Source organism: Coenobita brevimanus, chromosome 109, assembly GCF_032717465.1.
Source record: "Coenobita brevimanus isolate Jiangsu-jjx chromosome 109, ASM3271746v2, whole genome shotgun sequence".
Classification (NCBI taxonomy): domain Eukaryota; kingdom Metazoa; phylum Arthropoda; class Malacostraca; order Decapoda; family Coenobitidae; genus Coenobita; species Coenobita brevimanus.
The window spans coordinates 34,126,945-34,149,958 of NC_137062.1; the positions used below are offsets into that span (position 1 = coordinate 34,126,945).

Genomic DNA, 23,014 nt, shown 5'->3' on the forward strand with positions numbered 1-23,014 from the left:
GCAGGGGCGTGGTGGGTGGTGGTGAGCGAGGAGGAGGAGGTGGAGGACGAGGTTGGAGGAGGACTGTGGGAGGGAGTGCAGGTGAGAGAGAGAGAGAGAGAGAGAGAGAGAGAGAGAGAGAGAGAAGGATTTAATGGTCTGATGGAGAGAGAGAGAGATAGGTAGATAAATAGATAGATAGATAGACAGGTACATGGATGCAGAGAGAGAGAGAGAGAGAGAGAGAGAGAGAGAAAATCAAATCGTCACAAGATACATAAAAAAATGAGAATAGACGAAAACCACAGAAAAACAGATTTAAAACAAAGACTTTCTCTCAAACTTTAGGTCACTCTCGCGGTTCAACGATCACCTACGGAATATCATCTTATGGCCTCAAGGATAGACCAAGATGGCGGGAGTTAGTAAGTATATATTCTAAGTCATTTTATAAGTTGTATTTAAGTTATTTTCTTCGTTATATTTCTTAGTATATTTTCCAAGTTAGCATCATCATCATCATCATCATCATCATCCGGACCTCCTTTCTCACCCTAGGGCAGGGTGAGGAGTAGCAATGTCCAGACAGCCCAAATTTACTCAGTCCAATGGGCCACGCTTCTATTCGCTCATCATTCAAGCCCCCCGAATCCTGGCTCTATCTGACGCGCCAAAAACATTCACTACGTTCTGCAGCTTCACATAAACGTGTCCGACAGAGTCAATCCGAACGCTGTCTCGTTAAAAAGGGGTACCAAACCCATGATCATGCACTTCTCCTCACAATATTCTTTCAGCCAGCTCGATCCCTTGTCAGTCTCTTAGCCTCACCGACTTCCAAACCTCTCTTCCTTACACACTCATCCACCATATCTCTCCACCTTCTCCTTGGCCTACCTCGCCTCCTCCCTCCTTCAAATTCGCTCAGATATACCCTTTTCACCACTCTATTGTTATCCATTCTCTCCACATGACCATACCATCTCAGTACACTCTTCGATTCTGGTGTCCACAGGCTTTCTCACTCCGCATCTTTCACGAATCATATTATTTCGTATCCTATCCACCCTCTGTACTCCACACACATTCCTCAGCAGTCCCATCTCCACTGCTTTCATCTTTGACTTTTCATTTTCATGCCACACCATAGTCTCACATCCTTATGTTAAAGTTGGCACTAACATTCCTTCATGTAAGCCTCGCACAGCTGCAACACTCAAGCCTCTGTTTCTTATCAAGGTCTTCAAAGTACCAGTTACTTTCCCTCCTTGTGTTACCGTACTCTACTTTCCACTTATTTTGCACATTTTCCTCTCTTTTCTATCACTGTACCCATGTATTTGAACTCTCTCACCTATTCCAGTCTCTCTCCGTTCACTGTAACATCATAATGGGAGTCACCTTCTCTCTAGATTACCATCACTTTACTCTTTTCTACATTTACTATCAAGGCACGACGCTCACAGACATCAGCAAAACTTACACTGGTCTACCAAGCTCCTGTCCAGTATTTGCAAGTAGCACTCCATAATCAGCACGCAACAAATTTGAGATATTCCATCCATCACCATTCATTACCAACGCCATCCCTCTCTCCAATACTCGTGTTTTTACTTCTCTCATCACCCCACCTTGTTGCACGCCCACACCGATCGTGAACTATTCACTTAGATGCCCATTAACCCTTACACATGCTTAACCACCATCATAAAAACTCTTGACGGCACCTAGCAGTTTACTATCTACACAGTACATGCGCAAAACCTTCCACAATCCTTCACTGTCTACATTGTCGTATGTAATTCCAGATCCATGAAGCCATAAACACCTTATGGTCCTTCTCATAAGCCTTCTTTGCTATTTGTCTCACTGTAAATACTTGATCCACACATCCTCTGCCACTCCTAAAGCCACCCTGTTCGTTATTCACTAGGACTTCTGATATCTCTCTTACTTTCTCTATAATAATTCTCCCATATACCATCTCTACCACACTCAATAGACTTATGCCACGATAATTCTTGCACTCACTTCGCTCACCTTTATTTTTGTACAGGGTTACAATCACAGCTTTTTTCCACTCTGCTGGCACAGTTTCACTCATCAATGCCTTCTGACATATCTCCAACAAGCACTTCATTCCACTCTCTCCACTACACTTAATCATCTCTGCATACACCTCATCAACCCCAGCTGCTTTCCCATTATTCAGCCGCTTCACAGCACCCTTCACCTGTGCGAGTGTCACGTCTCCTGGCACTGCATTCCTTTTCTGCACACCCCCAAAACCAATCGTGTTTACAGCCGCTCTGCTCTCTCTATTCCCATTCATCAGGCTTTCAAAATATTCTTTCCATCTGGTCCTTACTTCATCCCCATGAGTTAGTAATCTACCACCTGCATCCTTCACACTTTCACATTTCCTTCCGCTGTCACTTCTACATTTCCGCATGTCCTTCCAGAATATTTTAAGTTATAATTTATTTCGCTGGAGAGAGACACCTTCACGTGGCGGCGCTGATATAACTGGGTGGTGGAGCTGCCTGGTTATACACACGTCCCTCAACTCCCTCCCTATCCCCCGAAAGGACGATGGTGGACTGCAGGAGGAGGGCAACTTCAGCCTGCAGTCCACTGGGTTCACGTTTAGATGAACCTGGGGCTACAGCAACATCTCAGTATGAAATTAATTCTCTCTCTCTCTCTCTCTCTCTCTCTCTCTCTCTCTCTCTCTCTCTCTCTCTCCCACCAGCCTCCTACCCCTGGGAAAATGGAGAATTCGGGGCAAGACAACTTCGGCTCAGCTCTCCTCCCCCCTCGCGCCGAATCTCCTTCATCTGTACCGAAACATGCATGGCCGAAATCTCCAGGTCACCGCCAACGACAACTGGCCCTTCTTCGGGATCAGGTACCGAATCCACCAACTTGTAAAAACTCAAACACTCTAATTTTAAATCCTAGATGGCATAACAACTCCTCCCTGGCGACTTATTCTGCTTGTTAGAAAGCAGTATTGAGCCGATAATAGGTGATCAAGGCCTTTATAAACGATACGATATAATTCCAGTCTCTAAGATTATAGTGAGTTTGAAGTAATATAGGCTACGTGGTGGAAATGTGGCTGGCAATTACCGTAGAGTTTTTCCTCTTTTTGTTAGAAATAATTAAGGCAACGTGGGGGAAACGTGGCAGGCTATTACCGTAGAGTTTTTCTTCTTGTTTATATATTATTAGCTACAGCGACTCAGGTGGGTGGACGGATTGGTGGGGTGGGCAGGGTGGGTGGATGGGGTGGGTGGGCAGGGCTGGTTTATGGGTGGGTGGGTGGGTAGTGGAAATATAGGTCCATGGTCGGAATAGGTCCATGGGCAATATATCTCTGGGGAAATGGCACGATCATGGGGTTTTCCTGCCCTAGAGTTTTCAGACTGGAGGGCCATTTTGACTAGTAACCAAGGAGACTCATTTCCACCTCATAAGTAAAGCTGGTGTTGGGTGGGAGAGAGAGACACAGAAAAATAAGGAAAATAAAGACTTCAAGCTTTAATCTCTCTCTCTCTCTCTCTCTCTCTCTCTCTCAGCCATAATACCAAGCGATTTTATTCAACTGAGAGACACAGGAGCCTAAGGATGTTAATACTTTCTTTAATACTTTCTTTACTTTCTTTAACATTTCCTTTAATACTTTCTTTAATACTTTCTTTACTTTCTTTAATGCTTTCTTTAATACTTTCTTTACTTTCTTTAATGCTTTCTTTAATACTTTCTTTAATACTTTCTTTACTTTCTTTAATACTTTCTTTACTTTCTTTAATGCTTTCTTTAATACTTTCTTTAATACTTTCTTTACTTTCTTTAATGCTTTCTTTAATACTTTCTTTACTTTCTTTAATACTTTCTTTACTTTCTTTAATACTTTCTTTAATACTTTCTTTACTTTCTTTAATACTTTCTTTACTTTCTTTAATACTTTCTTTACTTTCTTTAATGCTTTCTTTAATACTTTCTTTAATACTTTCTTTACTTTCTTTAATGCTTTCTTTACTTTCTTTAATACCATCTTTAATACTTTCTTTACTTTCTTTAATGCTTTCTTTAATACTTTCTTTACTTTCTTTAATGCTTTCTTTACTTTCTTTAATACCATCTTTAATACTTTCTTTACTTTCTTTAATACCATCTTTAATACTTTCTTTAGTACTTTCTTTACTTTCTTTACTTTTTAAATACTATCTTTAATACTTCTTTAGTACTTTCTTTAATACTTTCTTTACTACTTTCTTTACTACTTTCTTTACTACTTTCTTTAATACTTTCTTTACTACTTTCTCTACTTTCTTTAATACTTTCTTTACTTTCTTTAACACTTTCTTTACTACATGTCCAGAAAACTGCCAGATGGTAGGGATGTACCAGAGCATGGGATTGACGTGTCAATAATGGATGCACTCAGCCAGCACCTTAACTTTACGTGAGTAGGGATGGATGGATGGATGGATGGATGGATGGATGGTTGGGTGGATGGATGGTTAGATGGATGGATGGATGGATGGATGGTTGGGTGGATGGATGGATGGGTGGGTGGGTGGGTGGATGGATGGATGGTTGGGTGGATGGATGGTTAGATGGATGGATGGGTGGATGGTTGGATGGGTGGGTGAGTGGGTGGGTGGATGGATGGATGGATGGGTGGGTGGATGGATGAATGGATGGATGGATGGATGGATGGGTGGGTGGTTGGATGGGTGGTTGGATGGGTGGATGGATGGTTGGATGGTTGGGTGGATGGATGGGTGGTTGAGTGGATGCTTGGATGGGTGGGTGGGTGGTTGGATGGATGGATGGATAGATGGATGGATAGACAGAGAAACAGACAGAAAGATAGAGTAGTGAGTGTGTGTGTGTGTGTGTGTGTGTGTGTGTGTGTGTGTGTGTGTGTGTGTGTGTGTGTGTGTGCAACCCACCATCTTCCTAACCTAACCTAACCTAACCCAACCTAACCTAACCTAACCCAACCTAACCTAACCCAACCTAACCCAACCTAACCTAACCTAACCCAACCTAACCTAACTTCTATGTGTTCAGGTACAGTGTGTTCAAGCCTCCAGATGGTCAATGGGGCGGACCGCAGGCGAATGGTACAATCACGGGACTCATAGGGCAGGTGGCGAAGAGAAATGCGCATATCGCCATCTGTGAAATCACCATTACAGGTACTCTCTCTCTCTCCATGGCTCTTGTTCCCTTTTCCTAAGCAACTTATTTTGAATTTTGCGCCTTACTGTCATCTCCGTACTGCATAAATCATTCTAATATCACCATACTCTGCACAGATAACGCAGAAAATTATATTAACCAGCTATATCAAAAAATGAATCGCTAAGGAAGAGGTGTTAGGAAATACGAGAATACGAGACCTTGCCTTCCTATAAGCAGTAAATTTAAGTTCAAAAATACAGTCGATACCCTTATCTACTTGTTGTCTAGCTCATTGCATCGTTAGTTTAGTCCAGATTCATATAATATTTGTCATTTTAAAATCTGTATATTGTATACATTTGAGAGAAACAAATCTAGTCAATGTTTACTTCATGGATCCTCTTTTTTCTTGTTTTCTTTCTTTTTTTCTCCTTTTTCAACGTATTTTTTTTCTTACGTGGGTTGATTTGATGTTGTAGGCTGTCGGACTCGTGTTTATAGATATTAAACTAATCACATCTAACCAAACCAAAAGAGAATCATAAATTAGGCAGATGGCACTACAGCAAGTTTTGGCGAGAGAAAGTATAATACCGGATCGATCCCGCATCGAGATAAAGTCGATCCCGACATCTGATCCTGTTTTGTCTAGGCGCAGTCCTGGTCCTGGATTGGAGTTAGGGATGATCCCGTATCGATCTGAGGCAGTCCACCTCCCCGAGGTGGACTGAGCTGGCCGATCCTGTATTGTGACGTCACACTAAAACAAATAACACGTCAGCTCCTACATTGTAAGTGCCGTATTTACTTGTTTTTTAAATAATGTACTGATAAAATGATGCTGCCAGTTACTAAGGTGGGTATTAGGGGCTCAACTGTGTCTGGTTTCATCAGTAATGGGACCCTATTGCTGAAAATGAGAGCAGAGTTACTGCTGACTAAATAAGCCGTTTGAACTTTCAACCACCATCTTTTTGTTTACAGTCAGGTGGGGCACCGGGATGTTGCCATTGCTACAGGACAAGCCGATCTGAAACTGCTGGATTGTTTTGGTGTGACCTTTCTGGATCAGTAATCCGCCTCGATCCTAATCAGATCCCATTGACCCCGCCAAATTAGGCCCCTACTTTCTCACGCGCAACAACAATGGCGCTCTACGTCCCCGACCAAAACATCTCATCCTTTTCAAGATTCATCTCAGGCGAGGATACATATGGCTATATATAATTCCTAAAAACATCTCCAACATCCTACAACATCAGTAAACCCACAAAACAAAATAAAAAAGATTGAAACACGAAAAATAGGGGCACACAAACTATATATTTTTCCTTTTCTTAATTCCACCCCATCCAGGTCCGAGAGAAACTGTTGTTGATTTTTCGACTCCGTATTATCTGGAGTCAGCAACAGTGATTTCGAGGGCCCCGGCACTGAAGAGCAGGGCGTTTGCTGCATTTTCTCCCTTCTCACTGCAGGTAGGAAAGGAAGGAGAGGGGGGAAAAGATGCGGGAAGAGGGAGTGAGAGGGAAGGAAAGCTGGAGGGAGGAGGGAGAGAAAGGAGGGAATGGATGGACAATTTAACAGAGAGAGAGAGAGAGAGAGAGAATCCATCCTTCTCAATATTACCCTGCTTTGCCTTTACCATACCCTTCGCTACCCAGCCATGCCTTACCGTTTCATTCCGTTCCCTACTCTATCCTTTCTTTTTCATCAACTCATTTCGTCCCCTGGAATGCCTATGCCTCGTCCATCTATCCTCACATTTCGTCATATGGCTAGTCTGTCCTCTTATACTATCCATCCCTACCTTGCTTTGGCGTGTTCACCTTGACTGCTCACGTCTAGATGTCTTCCCTTACCATCATCTCTTTCCTTTTCATTCTTTAACCATCCCTTTCATTTCCTTCCCCTCTCTTCATTTTCCCTCCCTTCCCTTTCCTTTCCTTCTCTTCTCTTCATTTTACCTCCCTTCCCTTCCTTTCCCATCTTTATCATACCCCTATCTAGCTTCTCCCTTCCCTACCCACCTCATCACCGCAAAATATCCACAGGTCTGGCTATGCATCGCCCTCTCCACCCTCGCACTTGGCCCTATCGTTGGCTTTATCACCTGGCTTGCTCCCAGCTTCCTGACTCCCCGCAAGCCAGGCAGGAGGCAGGAGGACACCCACGGCACCCAGGAATTCGCCTTTAACCTTTTCCGCAACCTGGTAGTGCAGAGTAACCTCATAAGTCCTCATTCGGGGCACCTGCGACTGCTGTTCTTCGCTTGGTATCTCTTCTGCTTCTACGTCTATGGTGAGTGTGCCAGGTTCGTCTTACTCGTGTGTGTGTGTGTGTGTGTGTGTGTGTGTGTGTGTGTGTGTGTGTGTGTGTGTGTGTGTGTCTGTGTCTGTGTGTCTGTGTCTGTGTAAGAAATAGGAGTGAATTGCTTACGTATATACAAAATTCGTCCGTTCGCTCCACACTCGGGGCAAATTAATCTGTTTGTTCCTCGCTTGGCGTTTCATCCTCTGTGTTTAGGCGAATTCTCAGACTTATTTTCTAAAGTATATTTTTATGTACAAACGAGGGTATAACATCATCAGTTCCCCTTCTCCTCCCCTTTCTATCTCATTCACTTACACTCTTCTAGTCAGTCTCTCAATTTCCATTCTCCCTATCCCACCTTTCCAACTCATCATCGGTCTTCCTCCTCCTCCACCCCCATCCATCTCACTCACACACACTCTTCTAGTCAGTCTCTCAGTTTCCCTTCTCCCCATCCCTACCTTTCAACTCATTCTTAGTCTCCTCCCCTTTCCATCTCATTCACTCACACTCTCCTAGTCAGTCTCTCAGTTTCCATTCTCTCCCCAGATTCGTTCTTCTCCATCCCCATCACACACACACACACACACACACACACACACACACACACACACACACACACACACACACACACTCCACTCTCCTAGTCAGTCTCTCATTTTCCATTCCCTCCATATAAGACTAGACAGTATTAAAGCCCCCTAACCTCAAAAATCTCCTTGGTTTCTAATTCCCCCAGCCGTAGCCTCTCAAAAATCTCCCTGGTTTCTAATTAACCTCTCAAAAATCTCCTTGGTTTCTAAGTTTCCCTCTCAAAAATCTCCTTGGTTTCTAATTTTCCCTCTCAAAAATCTCCTTGGTTTCTAATTTTCCCTCTCAAAAATCTCCTTGGTTTCTAATCCCAGAAATCTCCCTGGTTTCTAATTTCCCACAGCCCTAGCTCCTCAAAAATCTCCTTGGTTTCTAATACCAAAAATCTCCTTGGTTTCTAATACAAAAAATCTCCTTGGTTTCTAATACCAAAAATCTCCGTGGTTTCTAATTTCCCCAGCCCTAGCCTCTCAGAAATCTCCTTGGTTTCTAATTTTCCCTCTCAAAAATCTCCCTGGTTTCTAATTCTCACAGCCATAGCCTCTCAGAAATCTCCTTGGTTTCTAAACTTCCCTCTCAAAAATCTCCCTGGTTTCTAATTCTCACAGCCATAGCCTCTCAAAAATCTCCTTGGTTTCTATTCGCCCCCAGCCCTCTACTCCGGGACTCTCACAGCCGTCCTAGCAGCGCCAGCCTACGAGAAGCCTGTGGACAGCCTGTGGGACCTGCCTGACGTGGCCGAAGAAGGATTTACCATTGGTGTGATGAAGGAGACCAGCCTGCAGTTTATATTCCAGGTATACCAGTTCATACCAGCTCTAATACCACTGAAATCACCTCTTATACCACCGAAATTACCTCTTACACCACCGACACCAGCACCTATACCACTAAATACCACTAAAGAAGGGTGTGCCATAGGTATGAAGGAGACCTGCAGTTTATATTCCAGGTATACCGGTTAATACCAGCTCTAATACCACTGAAATTTCCTCTTATGCCACCGAAATTATCTTTTATACCACTAACACCAACACCTATACCAGTAAAGAAAGGTGTAGACAAGCCTGCAGTTTATATTCCGGGTATACCAGTTCATACCACTTCTAATACCAGTTATATTACCCCCTATACCACCGACACCAACACCTATACCACTAAATACCACTAAAGAAGGGTGTGCTATAGGTATGAAGGAGACAAGCCTGCAGTTTATATTCCAGGTATACCAGTTAATGCCGGCTCTAATACCACTTATATTACCTCTTATACCACCAACACCAGCACCTATACCATTAAAGAAGGGTGTGCTATTGGTGTTATGAAGGAGACAAGCCTGCAGTTTATATTCCAGGTATACCAGTTCATACCAGCTCTAATACCACTGAAATTACCTCTTATACCACCAACACCAGCACCTATACCATTGAAGAAGGGTGTGCTATTGGTGTTATCGAGATGAGTTTACATTATATATTTCGTGTTCTTCATATACCACTTTATACCAGCTGTCATACCACCTACACCACTACCAACACCAGCTGAGGAAGGCATCACTATAGGCCTATGGTATATATTTCAGGTTTGTAATATACCATCTCATACCAGTCATATCTACTACTACTATTATTGCTGCTACTTCATCTACTGATACGACTACTATTACTACTACTACTACTACTACTACTATTATTATTATTACTACTACTACTACTACTACCACCACTACTACAATGATGATGATGTTGATGATAATGATGATGATTATGGTGATGATTACTACTACCACTACTATTACTACTACTACTACTACTACTACTACTACTACTACTACTATTACTACTACTACTACCACTACTATTACTACTACTACTACTACTATTACTACTACTACTACTACTACTACCACCACTACTACTACTACCACCAAACTAACACACCAGCCTAACGCCATCTTCCTTTCCACAACCAGGAGGCGACCAGCGGCGTTTATAAGGAAGTATGGAAGTTATTTGACAGTAAGAGCTTCGTGCAATACCCTGACGAAGGCTTTGATAAGGTGAGTGGATGGTTAAGACACACGTACACACAGGCACACAGGTACGCACACACATACAGGTACACATTAACGCACACAGAGATAAGAACACATAAGTACATACATACAGCTTAATGGAATACCCTAACCAAGGCTTTGATAAGGTGAGTGGATGGTTAAGATACACGTACACACAGGCACACACACATACATATACGTACACAGGGAAAACACACACACACACACACACACACACACACACACACACACACACACATACTTCTACCACCGACATACAAGAAAAAACTGAAATGTCAAATACAAACTAAATCGCTAAGGAACAGGCGTTAACAAGTTCCCCACCATTGAGCTAAGTGAAATAAGCTGCAAAAGGACGAGAATCTGGACCAAGTCAATCCAATTGTATCCAGAGCTTGTATCCTCCCTAACGCCTTCTCCTAAGCGATTTATTTGTTACATCTTACTGTCCTCTTCTGTGCTACATAAATCCTTCCAATATCACCACACTCTGCATGAATAACGTACACAGGGATTTTAACCAGCCATATCCCAAAATAAATCGTTAAGGAAGAGGTGTTAGGGAGCATCCTCTTCTGTGTTATATCCTTCCAATATCACCATACTCGTCATAAGTAACGTACACAAATATTAACCAGCCACATCCAAAAATAAATCGCTAAGGAAGAGGTGTTAGGGAGCGTCCTCTTGTGTGTTATGTCCTTTCAATTTCACCATCTTCTGCATAAGTAACGTACACGGGGATATTAACCAACCATTTCCCAAAATAAATAGCTAAGGAAGAGGTGCTACGGAGCTTCCTTAACCCACGGAAATACGGGGATGGTTTGTAGCATACCGTCCTCCGCCTACGGGCTCACAGTCGCACAGCAGATAGGTTTAAACATTGGAATTCTCTCGTTCACTCACCTCTAAAAATGCCTGGAGAGAGACTGACTAGGAGAGTATGTGAGTGAAGAGGAGGGGGAGACCGTGGATGAGACGGAGGGATGGGATGGATGAGTGAGAGGCTGTGAGTTGGAGAGCGGGTAGTATGATGGCGGAGGGCAGTGACATGAAGGTGATTTGTTTGTGGCCATCTCAACTGGGATTAAGGCGTTTGACTTTAGATAGATAGACAGGTAGGTAGATAGACAGATAAATAGGTAGATAGATAGATAGACAGACAGATAGATAGATAGATAGATAGACTCCAATAGGTTAAGGTGAAAGAATTATAACACTAAAACTCCTCCCATTTCAGATAACCCGCGAGAAGTACAGTATGTGTTCATTAACCCCGAACTGAAAGACAGACAGGTGGATAGATAGATAGATAAACAGATAGATAGACACCAATGGGTTAAGGTGAAGGAATTATAACACCAAAACCCCGCCCCATTTCAGATAACCCGCGAGAAGTATGTGTTCATTAACCCCGAACTGAATTCAAAACTTCGCGCCACACAGCGAGGCAGCCACAAATTCTACTTCGCCAAACAGACCTTCTACCCTCAGGCCTACGGGATGGCTTGCTACAGCGGGGCGCCATTTTTGCCTAGATTCAACCAGCTGTGAGTAAATAAGTGTTCTAAGTAAGTGTTCTGTTGTAAGTGGCACAGGAGGCTTCATATTGCCACTTAAAAGCCCTGTTCTAAGTGGCCTATGAGGGTTTGCAGCACCACGTAAGGGTCTTGTCCTGAGTGGAGACGTAGGTAGAATTTAAAACTGGGGTGGCTAAGGGATATTCAAGGCCCGTAGTTCATCATTAATATTTGATAACATTTTTTTTTTTAGATAGCCAGCACACAAACAGACAGACAAACAGAAAGACGGGAGAATATATGACCTTCCAACTTCGTGAGCAGATAAAATTGTCTGATTAGAGGACAAGAACTATTATCTTTCCTTCATAGTCCTCGTGAAGTCCACATTTTTCCTCTTTCCAGGCTGCTACGTATGATCGAGGGTGGACTGATTTACCACTGGCGTGCGGTGGAGTTAGATCGTGCTAAATCCACAGCTTCCACCCCCACCCCCGCCTCCACACGCAGAGAGAAGAGAAAACCGTCTGCCATATCCCTAGACCATCTCCAGGTCAGTTGTATGTTTCTTGGTTTATGAATATTTTAACCCTTTGGCGTTGGAGAGAGACGCCTTCCCGCAGTGGCACAGATGAACCCGGACAGACGACCTGCCCTGATGCACAAACGGCCCTCAACTCCCTCCTACTTCCCACAAGGAGGATGGTAGTTGCTGTGTAGCAGTAGTAGTAGTAGTTGTTCCCTAGGCAGTCTGGCCGAACAGCCCCGAGTCCCTAAGGAAGGCCTTGGCCAAGACCGGGCTTTCCCACAGAGCTCTCAAGGAGTGTATGTTGTGTTGTTGGCGTAGGTGATTGTGTGCAATGCAGTCTTCCATAATGTGCTTAATAGTATGGGGTGCTGTGTTGCATTTTGAACAGGCATCAGTGACTGAGTCATCCAGCCTCTTCTGATAACTCAAGAGGGCTGGATGGTGCCCACATCTCAGCCTGGCCAAGTAGACCCTGTCCTCACGAGAGAGATCGGATTCAGAAGGGTGGATATCAGGAGGCGGTACATGCAGCTGTGTGTTGTCTTTGAGTGACTGAATGGAGGGCGAGTGATCTGAGTATGGATGTGCTTCTGGAAGCTGGTCTGAGGCGGGCAAGAGGGGAGAGATGACAGTATTTGTGTATGGTATCGTGTGCTGGGTGTTGTTTTGATGTTCCTTGGTGTGGGTGGATGTGCTGCCATGTACTGTAGTGGATGTTGTGGGTTTGTGGAGGCTGCAGCGAGAATTTGTGTGCCACTCATGTCTAGGTGATCCTTGACTTTGAGGACTTTGGTTTCTTGGTGTAGGTGGTCTGTAGGTGTAGTAGCTGTGCAGCCTGTGATTATTTTTAGGGCCTTGTTCTGTATGGTCTGTAGAGTGTTGTAGTATGTTTTATTGAGGTTAGGAGCCCAAGCAGGGCTTGCATAATTCATTACTTAACGTATATATTGTTTGTATACTGTGGTGGTGGTTTCTTTGTTGTGTCCGAATGTTGTATGGGCAAGTGACCTCAAAGCATTGAGTCTTGGTGTTATTTTATTTTTAATGTTTGTGATGTGTTGTTTAAATGACATTGATGTGTTGTATGTTACACCAAGGATTGTGTGTGTGTGTGTGTGTGTGTGTGTGTGTGTGTGTGTGTGGTAGGGGGGTGTTGTTATGGTGAGGTGTGGGATGTGACTGTGTTCTGCTGTCCAGTTTGTGAGAAAGGTCACTGTAGCTCTGGCTGGAGCTATTTTGAGCCTGTTTGTGGTGAGCCATAAGTGTAGTGTGCTGAGGTAAGGTTGGATGATGTGTGCACCTGTGTTTGCTGTGTTTGTTCCCGTGGTCTCTTGGTTCACGTTACGATGAGTGTACAGTATGGTTGCAACTACTACTATTACTGCTACTACCATCGCCACCACCATCACTACTGCTACTACTACTACTACTACCATCGCACCACTACCACCATCACCACTACTACCACTACTACTGTTACTACTTCTACTACTACAAGTTCCATTTCCTCAGCCAACGATATATATTTAATTTGTTTATATTTTTGAGCATGTTAAATCTGACTGGCGTTAAATAAAATGTAGTTAAAAGTAGATGATTCCCAAAAGATTAATTCTACATATATATCCACGTGGAAAGAATGGAGGATAAAAAAATTACTAGGAGTGAATGTGAGTGGGGTGGAGGGGGAGGGAGAGGGGGAGACCGAGGATGAGATAGAGGGATGGGGTGGAGAGCTATATGAGTGAAGGGTGTGTAAGTTGGGGAAAGGGCAGCTTGATGGAGGAGGATAGGGTGACATGGAGGTGATTTGTTTGTGGCCATCTCATCTGGATTTAAGGCTTCAGACTATAGCTAGATATATGGATAGATAAACAGATAGACAGATAGATAGATAGACAGATAGATAAACAGACAAATATATAGAAAGACAGACAGATATAGAAAGATAAATAGATGGATAGATAGATAGACAGATAGATAGATAGACTGACAGAGATATAGATAGACAGACAGATAGATAGACAGACAGACAGATAGATGTCACCTATAAAGTTCTATAATGTCATAAAACACCCAGTATGAATATATCTATCTATCTGTCTGTCTATCTATCTATTTATCTATCTATCTATCGATCTGTCTGTCTGTCTATCTGTCTACCTATATCCAGACGTCTTAATCCCGGAGTGGGTGGCCATAAACAAATCACCTCCATTGCACCCTGTCCGGTCATCAAACTGCCCTTCCTCCAACCCACACCACCCTCATTCACATACCTCTCCACCCCATCCCTCCACCTCATCCTCGGTCTCCCCCTCACCCTTTCCCCTCCTATCTATTTCGCCTGATGCACTGTATCTATCCATATTATCTGCCTACCTCCACCCTTCCACTTAATCTATCCATCCATCTATCCATCCACCTAATCTTCACTGCTATCCATCCTCCTAATCCATTTCTTATCTCAGTTATTCTTTCACTTTATCCTCGGCTTATAATCCATCCATCTACCTAACATATCCATCTATCTATCCATCAAATCCATCTATCTATCCACCAAGTTCATCTATCAATCCACCTCAGTAATCTACCTATCTATCCAGCTAATCTATCTACCTTCTCTCTTACAGGCAGCTTTCTTCGTTCTGTTCCTTGGCTTCTGTCTTTCTCTGTCAGCGTTGGTTGGAGAGGCGGTGTATGGAGCAGCTAAGAAGGTGGAGTGAGAGGGAAGGTGGGTGGGTGGCTGGGTGGGATGAGAGGGAAGGTGGGTGGGTGGGTGGCGTGAGAGGGAAGGTGCGTGGGTGGATGGGTGGGATGAGAGGGGAAGTGTGTGGGTGGGATGAGAGGAGAGGTGTGTGGGTGGGATGAGAGGAGAGGTGTGTGGGTGGGTGGGTGGAGTGAGAGGGAAGGTAAGTGGGTATGTGTGTGGAATATTTACTTATGTATTCTTAAAGGTGAAAACTGAAAGAGTGAGGGTATATGCAAGCCCTATTTTCTATTGATTGCTTGGCGGATGTATTCTGTAATGTGGCATGTGGGGCTAGAGAGGGATGCAATTCTTGTGGTTGCACTGATATAACCAGTTGGCTCTGATGTCTGCTTATAAAAACGTCCCTCCACTTACTCCCTAGCCCCCCAGAAGAGGATAATGGATTGCAGGGGCATCTTCATCCTGCGGTCTACTGGGTTCATGTTCAGAAGAGCCTGGGGTTGCTACTACTACTACTATTAATATGGCATACAGACTGACATTTAATAATTCAAACTGTTCCATGAATGACCCTTAGGTATCTGGGGCATGTATACATCTTTACTCTCCCATTTATAAGAATATGAATGTTAGACCTTTCCACTCAAGCTGAAGAAGTCTCTTGTTCTGGCATCTCCTCACTGCCACTCAGCACCACTACACCAGACCCACCTCTCTCATTGCCTAAAATACCCAAGCTGACAGACTAGGCTTCGATCCATGGGAAGATATGCTGGAGCTACTGTACTTCTGCCATTACACGTTACTATTTTTGTCCGTATTCTTTTTTGTGTTTAAATTTAGTACAAATGCTGAGACTTGTGTTGTCTTTGATCATAATATATTAACTTACATATGCCAGAAACTTATAAAAGACCTGAGTCATTTAGTACGGCAGGAGGATAATCTGTATAACACGAGAAACTCTCTTCTGTATCCTGTGTTGCTGTTACAATCAAATCTTACTGTGGAAATGATGAGACTTAAGGTTATATTCCAAGTGACTGGAGAGTTCATTGCACCTCTTCCTTAGTGATTTACTTGGCACATTTCACCTCAGTATCCTCTTCTATGTTACCAGTGCTAAGTATGTTGATAGTAAAAATAATTTAAATTGCATACAATACAGTGTTAAGGTGCAATGTGTTCAATAAACCATTAAGGAGGAGGTGCTGCAAAACTTCCAATGTAACCCAGAATGTGACCCCTGTTCTATGCTGTATCCATAAATAATAATTATCTGTGAAGTGTGTGTGTTTGACTCATGGCTGATTATAGTCAGTCTTTGTCTAATGTTGATTCACTTATAAGCTGCTGATGAATTAGCATATTCCCTGAACTTAAAGTTGCTTGTGATTCATTATAAAATTGTTTGAATCCATAAGTACCAAGCTAGGCCATGCACACAGGTCACAACGACAGGGCCAGCATGCACAAAGAAGACTGACACTAGTACACTCACATGTAGCCATAAGCGTCATTCTGTCATAAGCTGGCTGGAAGAGCGAACAAGACATCATGACTTTGAAAGAAGGTCATCATGCCATCTGATGCATTATAACTGGACACATGAAGCAATGCACCCTCTCCTCAACTGTTTGAGACTGGGATGATCCCTCCCATAATTTCCAATGCCTGTGTGCTATTAAAAGTGGTCTCTTCCTCAACAGTGCCTGCAAAATCACTCATTATATATGAAAATACGTGTGTGTGTGTGTTTTTTTTGTCTTGGGATGATGATGATGATAATGATGAGGACGATTTTTTTTTCTCTTAACACAACAATCAAGAACCTGAAGTATGTTTCATGTAAAGCAGCATTTTGCTGAACACATTCTTGACTATGTTAGGACCCGAGTGTATTATACAGTACTGTACTTTATTTAGTGTGGAAGCTGGTGGTCATATATTTTGACTGAGGGCATAACCCCATCTTCTATAATACAGTACTTTTGAATACAATTATAAGGGGGTCAACAGAAACATTCTTAAAGGATAATGATTACCATTTTGGCACTAAATAAAGTCAGGTCTCATTATTAAGTCAAGTATGTGTTGCAAAAATGTACCATAATTACTTTTTCCACCTACAGTATATGATCAACTGGGAAAAAATGGTAAATCAAAATCACAGGTAGTAATGGAATTTTAAATAGCCAATTTTTTCTATAACTGACAGCATACTTCACTGTAAAAACATTCACTAAAATAGGCAACTTACAATTGATACAGATTATACATTATGACTGCAAAATACATACTGTACATACGGTACATGCATACATAAAAAGAATGCCATATTTTCTCTTACAGAATCCCCATAGTGAGGCTGGCTATGGTACTGCCAATGTCTTTTATGGATTGAAAACTAATCCACCAGCAATTTACATCCCAACAGTTGGTGGAAGCAATCTACTGGGAAAAAGAAATCTACGATATGTAATACGATTTGCAAAACAGTGAGTCTTGGCATGAATTTTCACTCAATTTACTTGTGCTTGAATTTCCTGCCTACGAGTGATGAGTGTGTGTCTAGTTACCATGCTTTTGCCACACTTTACTCTTATGGTAGTACCTCCCAGTGTCAGTGGTATTCATCCATCTGCTACCTATGCAAACGGTACACAACTTACACTTCCATAAGCTACATGTTTTCCTGAGAATCATTTTCTCAGTATCCTATAAATAATGCAGCACCACAAGGGATAATAGGCACCATAATATCGAGCATACATCATCATGACTTTGTTTTCCCACCCTAATAATGGGGTGAGGTAGGATCTAGAAACAAGGATAATGAAAGTGGGAGAACTAACACCACATTCAGCGAAATGGACCACACAATCATTCACACATCATTTAAGGCCCCTGAAATCCTGGCTCCATCCCACATCCATATGTTTGAAAATTATTACTTCATACACAGTTTCTTATTACAGTATCATTGTAATTCTACTCCCCACTACAAAAATGAGGTGGTTTGGATCCTAAAACAGAAAAAGGAAAGCATATACACAGGCAAACTATCGAACACATACCAATAAATAACCTGCCGCTGCTAAGCCTCTCAATAAAGAAGAAGGGACAGCAACAGATGTACTTTTTCAATATTGGGGCTTCCTGGTGTATCTCAAGTGCTATGATATACAAAATAACAGTTGAGACTGAGACATAGCTGCAGACTGATAATAATATAAATAAGATGAGAAAAGGCCAACCAAACAAGCTATTTTCCTGTTGATACAAAGGGCTTCATTCTAGGGACCAAGGAAATTTTCTATAGCACTTCTTCCTGTGATTTATTTAGCATATTACACCTCAACTTTCTCTTGTACTTTAATTACAGTACATCACTTTACTACTAACAGACTAAGCAACAACAACATACATGAGGATATTTAGGTGTCATAAGCAGAATAAACCACTAAGAAAGAGGTGTTATGAGATCCCCACAGCCACTTAAAATACGATTCTAAGCCCTCCTGTCCCACTAACTCGAGCAGCTCACCCTCAATTTACTTGCCCAGGATGGAGATGGTTTGGCCCAGCCTCTACTCTCAGCCTCACTGTGGGTTCTGTAGGGATTCTGTAACACCCTCAGAGCCACCTCAAGGGCCCGGAAGTCCCTTTTTTCCGCATCCTCTATCACCTGCTGTGCTATCCAGTTCCTTAACACATACTTGGGGTTAGAGGCACTTGCAGTTTTCATCCGTTCCTCGTCTATTCTTCCCTCTTCTTTGATCCTCGACTCATAGGCATTAAGGAATCGGCTAAATTTTTCGTTTTTCACCATTCTATTCAGCGTCCAGTAATTTTTTGGTAGTTCCATGGCTGCTAAATCTGCTAGGCTTACATTTCCTAGCTCCCAAAATGTCATGGTAAAATCTGCATTGCTTTCCTTCATGATGTCCAACAAACTGCTCACAAGCTTTTCATCATCCTCTTTTTGAGTCTGGAGACCAAGTTTTTCAGTGAACAGTCTTAAGTACGCCTCCCTGAACGCAGAGTCATATCGTTTCAAAATTATCTTGATCTGTGCTAACTGAGACTGCGTTAAGAGTGGCCTAAGTGCATCAGCAAACATCCGCAGATTCTCATACCCAACACTAGGCTGGTTCCTGTAGCTGTATCTTCCCTCATCATCTGACGAATTGGGGATAAATTTAGGATTATAAGTCTCTAGAAAACCAAATGGCCCATAGTCTATCGTCACTGAAAGGACACTCATATTGTCTGTGTTCATAACCCCGTGTGCAAAACCAACAGCCTGCCACTGGGCGATCATCTCTGCCGTCTGCTCCACTGCTGCCGAGAGAAGGACCAGAGGACGATCAGAGGGCTCTGGGTCAAGGTCAGGGTAGTGCTTGGTTATAATGTGATCCACCAGTAACCTCAGATTATCAATCTCACCTTTCCTGGCTAGGATTTCAAATGATCCAAACCTGAAAATACAGAAAACATTTTACTTCCTTCCTCTGCTATGCCAAATGATTCAGTTTAATTCCTTTTCTGGTTTGGACTCAAATGATCCTGACCTGATATCAACAAACCCAGTGCCCCCTTCTGGTAGACAGCCCCTCACCAAACTCAAACCAGGGTCCTTCCCATGGCAAGGTACAGGAAAATATGAGAAGGTTCTGCTCACAGGTGGATGCCATAGCTGTGCCACTCAGGGTCAGAGCACCACCATGTGTAGGCTCCTCTTCAGTGCCACACATGATGTAAAAAAAAAAAAAAAAAAAAAAAATGAATTAAAGAAGTAAACTTGAACGTACATTATCCTGCCAAATCTGAATGAAAAGCACTGTGTAGAGAGAGTACAGGCAGACCTCACTGTTAATTTGCAATGATTGCTAAAGTATCACAACTTTTGCCACGCAACTGTTTCTGTAAATTGGACATAAACTGGAGAAAACACACAAATTAGCCTGGCATATATATATATATATAGAAAAAAAAAAAGGCAGCTTATGATATGTGGAGTAATACTGAATGACATCCTCAGAAGAAATAAGACAGCTAGAAGTGGAAGCATCAGGAAGGAGGCAGAAAGGAGGAAACTGAGATCATATGGACATGTTGAGAGGATGAATCAGAGGGACTGGACAAGGAGGTGTAGAAGTGTTGAGGTCCTGGGACAATGATGGAGAGGTAGACCAAAGAAGGCATGGGATGAGTTAGTACAGTAATAGTACAGTAAGTGCTGACCTTAGATCTAGAAGAACTGTATTACTATAGAACTGATGCTGAACAGAGCAAGATGGAGGAGCACCATCAGGTGAACTTGTCTAACCCATGCAATAAGGAAAAATGGTACAGCATAAAACTGAAAATGATTATAATGAAGGTGTGCTATACATGGGCCTGTATCTAACTGGATAAGGAAGCTCCTTAGCTGTTCTTCCTTACAAGTTTATTGCTGAAAATGTGATATAAACATTCTCTTGTGTGATATTTATGCAATCTGTGTTATTAATGAGAAGAAACAGAGACACAGAACATATAAAGATGAAAATGGCAGAATAAATTGGTATGAAAGCAAAAGAGTACCTTATATGGGCCTTAACAAGAGCTTACCTGAACCATGACTGAGCCAGCCTGGAGACCACTGCTGTCCTCTCCAGTTTAGGGTGACCGGAGTAAAACTGGTCCCTCATCACCAACTCCTCCCCCACCACCAGGCTTGCACAGCGTGAGGTCCGCACTCCTGCACAAACAGGAATATCTGAGGTTACTGGCCTTCATTGAGGAGAGAGAGAGAGGAGACTGGATTATGTTGTTTACAGGAGTTAGAGGACTGGAAAAAGTGGACCTTATTTGTTTATTCATGCTGCTAAGGTCAGTGCTGGAGAAACCCCTAATTGTGAAAGGGTTAATGAAAGCTACATTCAAAGCCTCAAATGTGAAAAATCTCTCTAGAGCTGAATGCAATAATCTATAAGCAGCAAGAATACAACAAAACAGATGACCTCAACCTAAATAGGTTAATGTACAGATTTACTACCTTACCCAGTGCATGCATGGCCTCAGCTGCCAGGAATTCTCGTACGGATGAGCGGATGACTGCACGGCCGTCACCACGGCGGGAGTATGGGGTTAAGCCGGATCCTTTTAGCTGCACCTCCCACCACACTCCATGTCTGGTTAAGGAGAGACAAAGCAAGATAACAGTTGTACATAATGGAAGAATTACCAAAGCTGAATAAAATCATCTAGTTTTAGCCAGAATGAGGTAAGAGGAAAAATATCTCTGCACTAAAGCAATCACCAAGACTTTCTAACCCCCTACAGACTAGGGACACCTTACGAAAGCTCAATAAAAAAATGAAAGATGTCTCCATGATGAAAGGGTCTGGATGAAATACAGCAGTACAGGTGTTCTGTGTTGTATACCTATTGTAGCCCTTTTTTTTTTTTTTTTTCCTTAATTACATTTATATTATTAGGTGCACAGTACATCAGAGAAACATTCTGCCACTGACTCTTCCAGCTTCCCTCAATTCACAATAACATACTGCATTACTGGATGCAAAAAGTTATACAGTATTTTACAGCTCATCTCTTACCAACAATAAGAACTCCATGTAACTGTGCATTACTCAACTAACCTGTTGATATAGTGGCCAAGAAGGTGAGCACGACCGTCACCCAGCTGGTCCACCCACCACCCAAACTGGTGGCCTCCATAGCGGTGGGCTAATGGCGTTGACCCAGGATGTACCCATGACCCACTTACAAGATCAACGAACCTGATGATAAAACAAAGAAATTATCTGGATCAACAATGCTTCTTCATCCCTAATCTCTAACTTAATGAGGTGGTCACTTGATATACCACTGACCCAAACACAAACTTGGATAAATAAAAATAAATAAATAATAAAAAGAACAAAAACATGATGAAAACAATGATACTGTATAACTTTTGCTGCCTAGTTAAAAAAAAGTTAATCTCCCTCCCTATCCCCTGAATGGAGGATGGTGGAATGGAAAAGGGCAAATTTAGCATGCAGCCCACTAAGTTCACATCTAAGTAAGCCTGACAACACAACAAAAAAAACAGCAAGGACAAATATGAACAGTGTCTAATTTTTTTGTACTAACCTGGGACTTTCAGCCACAATGGGGTCAAGATCCAACAGGTCCAAGGCTGACGGTGATACAACGGCAAGAACGGTCTTCCCTCCCAGCGGCATCGGAAGGACGGGTGAAAAGATGGCATTGGGTACTTTCCTGATGTAATTTTCTGATGACGGGTCCAGTGGAAATTTAAGGAATTCTTCAGTGCTCAATTTCCACTCTTCATTGGTGACATCTTTATATAGCCGTGGCCGATCACTTCTTCCTGGGCTATCTCTTACCCCAGTGCCAATTTTCTCATCCACACTTTGAGCCATTTCAGAAGCTCTGGGGTTTGAGATACTCACGGGAATGACGCAGCTATTAAATACAGACCTAGATTCCCTTTTAAATCCCGTAGCAAGTGGCACAAATTCTCTTTTAAGACACCTGTTCTTCAGATCTGGCGAAGAAGAGGCGAAATCACTGGTGTTTCTCAAACATGACAAGATAACATAATTGATAAGCTTTAATCTTAGTCTGTGCATCTTCAGTTATAATCCCACAGTCCACCATCACTCACAACTTAGATATTATTCACAACTTCTCAGAAAGCTTAAATTTTTTTCGTAAATTCTATCGTTTTACAGAGAATGAAGGAATTACCCACTCTTCTCCTTCTTACATTTCAGTGTGCAGCTTGTTGTTTGTTTACATTTCATGAATGGCACAAGGACCCATATATATATATATATATATATATATATATATATATATATATATATAAACTCTCCTTAAGTTGAGTTTTACATAGTTTTTTTTTTTTGTCTGTCTTCAACCATATAGCTACCAAACAGTCGGATATCAATGTCAAATATTAATGTGAAAATAAGCTAGTTTATATAAAAATTACAATTACCACAGCTAACACACAGACCTCTGCAAGTTTATTTATTATACTGAAAGCTAGTCTGTCAACTCGTACTCATCAA

At 42.3% G+C, this 23,014-nt stretch overlaps 2 protein-coding genes across 2 annotated transcripts in view; one reads left to right on the forward strand and one right to left on the reverse strand.

The window, feature by feature from the left end:
• LOC145417124 (glutamate receptor ionotropic, delta-2-like) overlaps positions 1-13,492 on the forward strand; it is a 16,627-nt gene extending 3,135 nt beyond the window's left edge. Inside the window, exons 3-13 of the mRNA XM_080285905.1 lie at positions 1-81; positions 2,784-2,887; positions 4,367-4,450; positions 5,065-5,192; positions 6,535-6,656; positions 7,233-7,479; positions 8,734-8,879; positions 10,055-10,141; positions 11,546-11,712; positions 12,088-12,235; positions 13,409-13,492. The exon at positions 1-81 is cut by the window's left edge and continues 24 nt beyond it. Coding sequence (XP_080142031.1) covers positions 1-81; positions 2,784-2,887; positions 4,367-4,450; positions 5,065-5,192; positions 6,535-6,656; positions 7,233-7,479; positions 8,734-8,879; positions 10,055-10,141; positions 11,546-11,712; positions 12,088-12,235; positions 13,409-13,492 — 1,398 coding nt within the window. The remainder of the gene's footprint in view (positions 82-2,783; positions 2,888-4,366; positions 4,451-5,064; positions 5,193-6,534; positions 6,657-7,232; positions 7,480-8,733; positions 8,880-10,054; positions 10,142-11,545; positions 11,713-12,087; positions 12,236-13,408) is intronic.
• A 4,961-nt stretch (positions 13,493-18,453) lies between these two features.
• LOC145417161 (protein nucleotidyltransferase YdiU-like) lies at positions 18,454-22,467 on the reverse strand. The gene is made up of 5 exons (XM_080285939.1): positions 22,068-22,467; positions 21,572-21,712; positions 20,973-21,103; positions 20,541-20,670; positions 18,454-19,405 (listed from the first exon to the last, which is right to left on the reverse strand). The coding sequence occupies exons 1-5, from the start codon at positions 22,358-22,360 to the stop codon at positions 18,454-18,456; spliced, it is 1,647 nt and encodes a 548-aa protein (XP_080142065.1). The 5' UTR covers positions 22,361-22,467.
• Positions 22,468-23,014: the final 547 nt, after the last annotated feature.

Excerpts from the sequence above, each read along its gene's own strand:
- LOC145417161 (XM_080285939.1), bottom strand. The coding sequence starts at position 22,360 with ATGGCTCAAAGTGTGGATGAGAAAATTGGCACTGGGGTAAGAGATAGC. Across the intron at positions 21,104-21,571 it reads CTTGGCCACTATATCAACAG|ACATGGAGTGTGGTGGGAGG; the intron begins GTTAGTTGAGTA and ends CTCCTTAACCAG. Across the intron at positions 19,406-20,540 it reads CTGGCTCAGTCATGGTTCAG|GTTTGGATCATTTGAAATCC; the intron begins GTAAGCTCTTGT and ends CTGTATTTTCAG.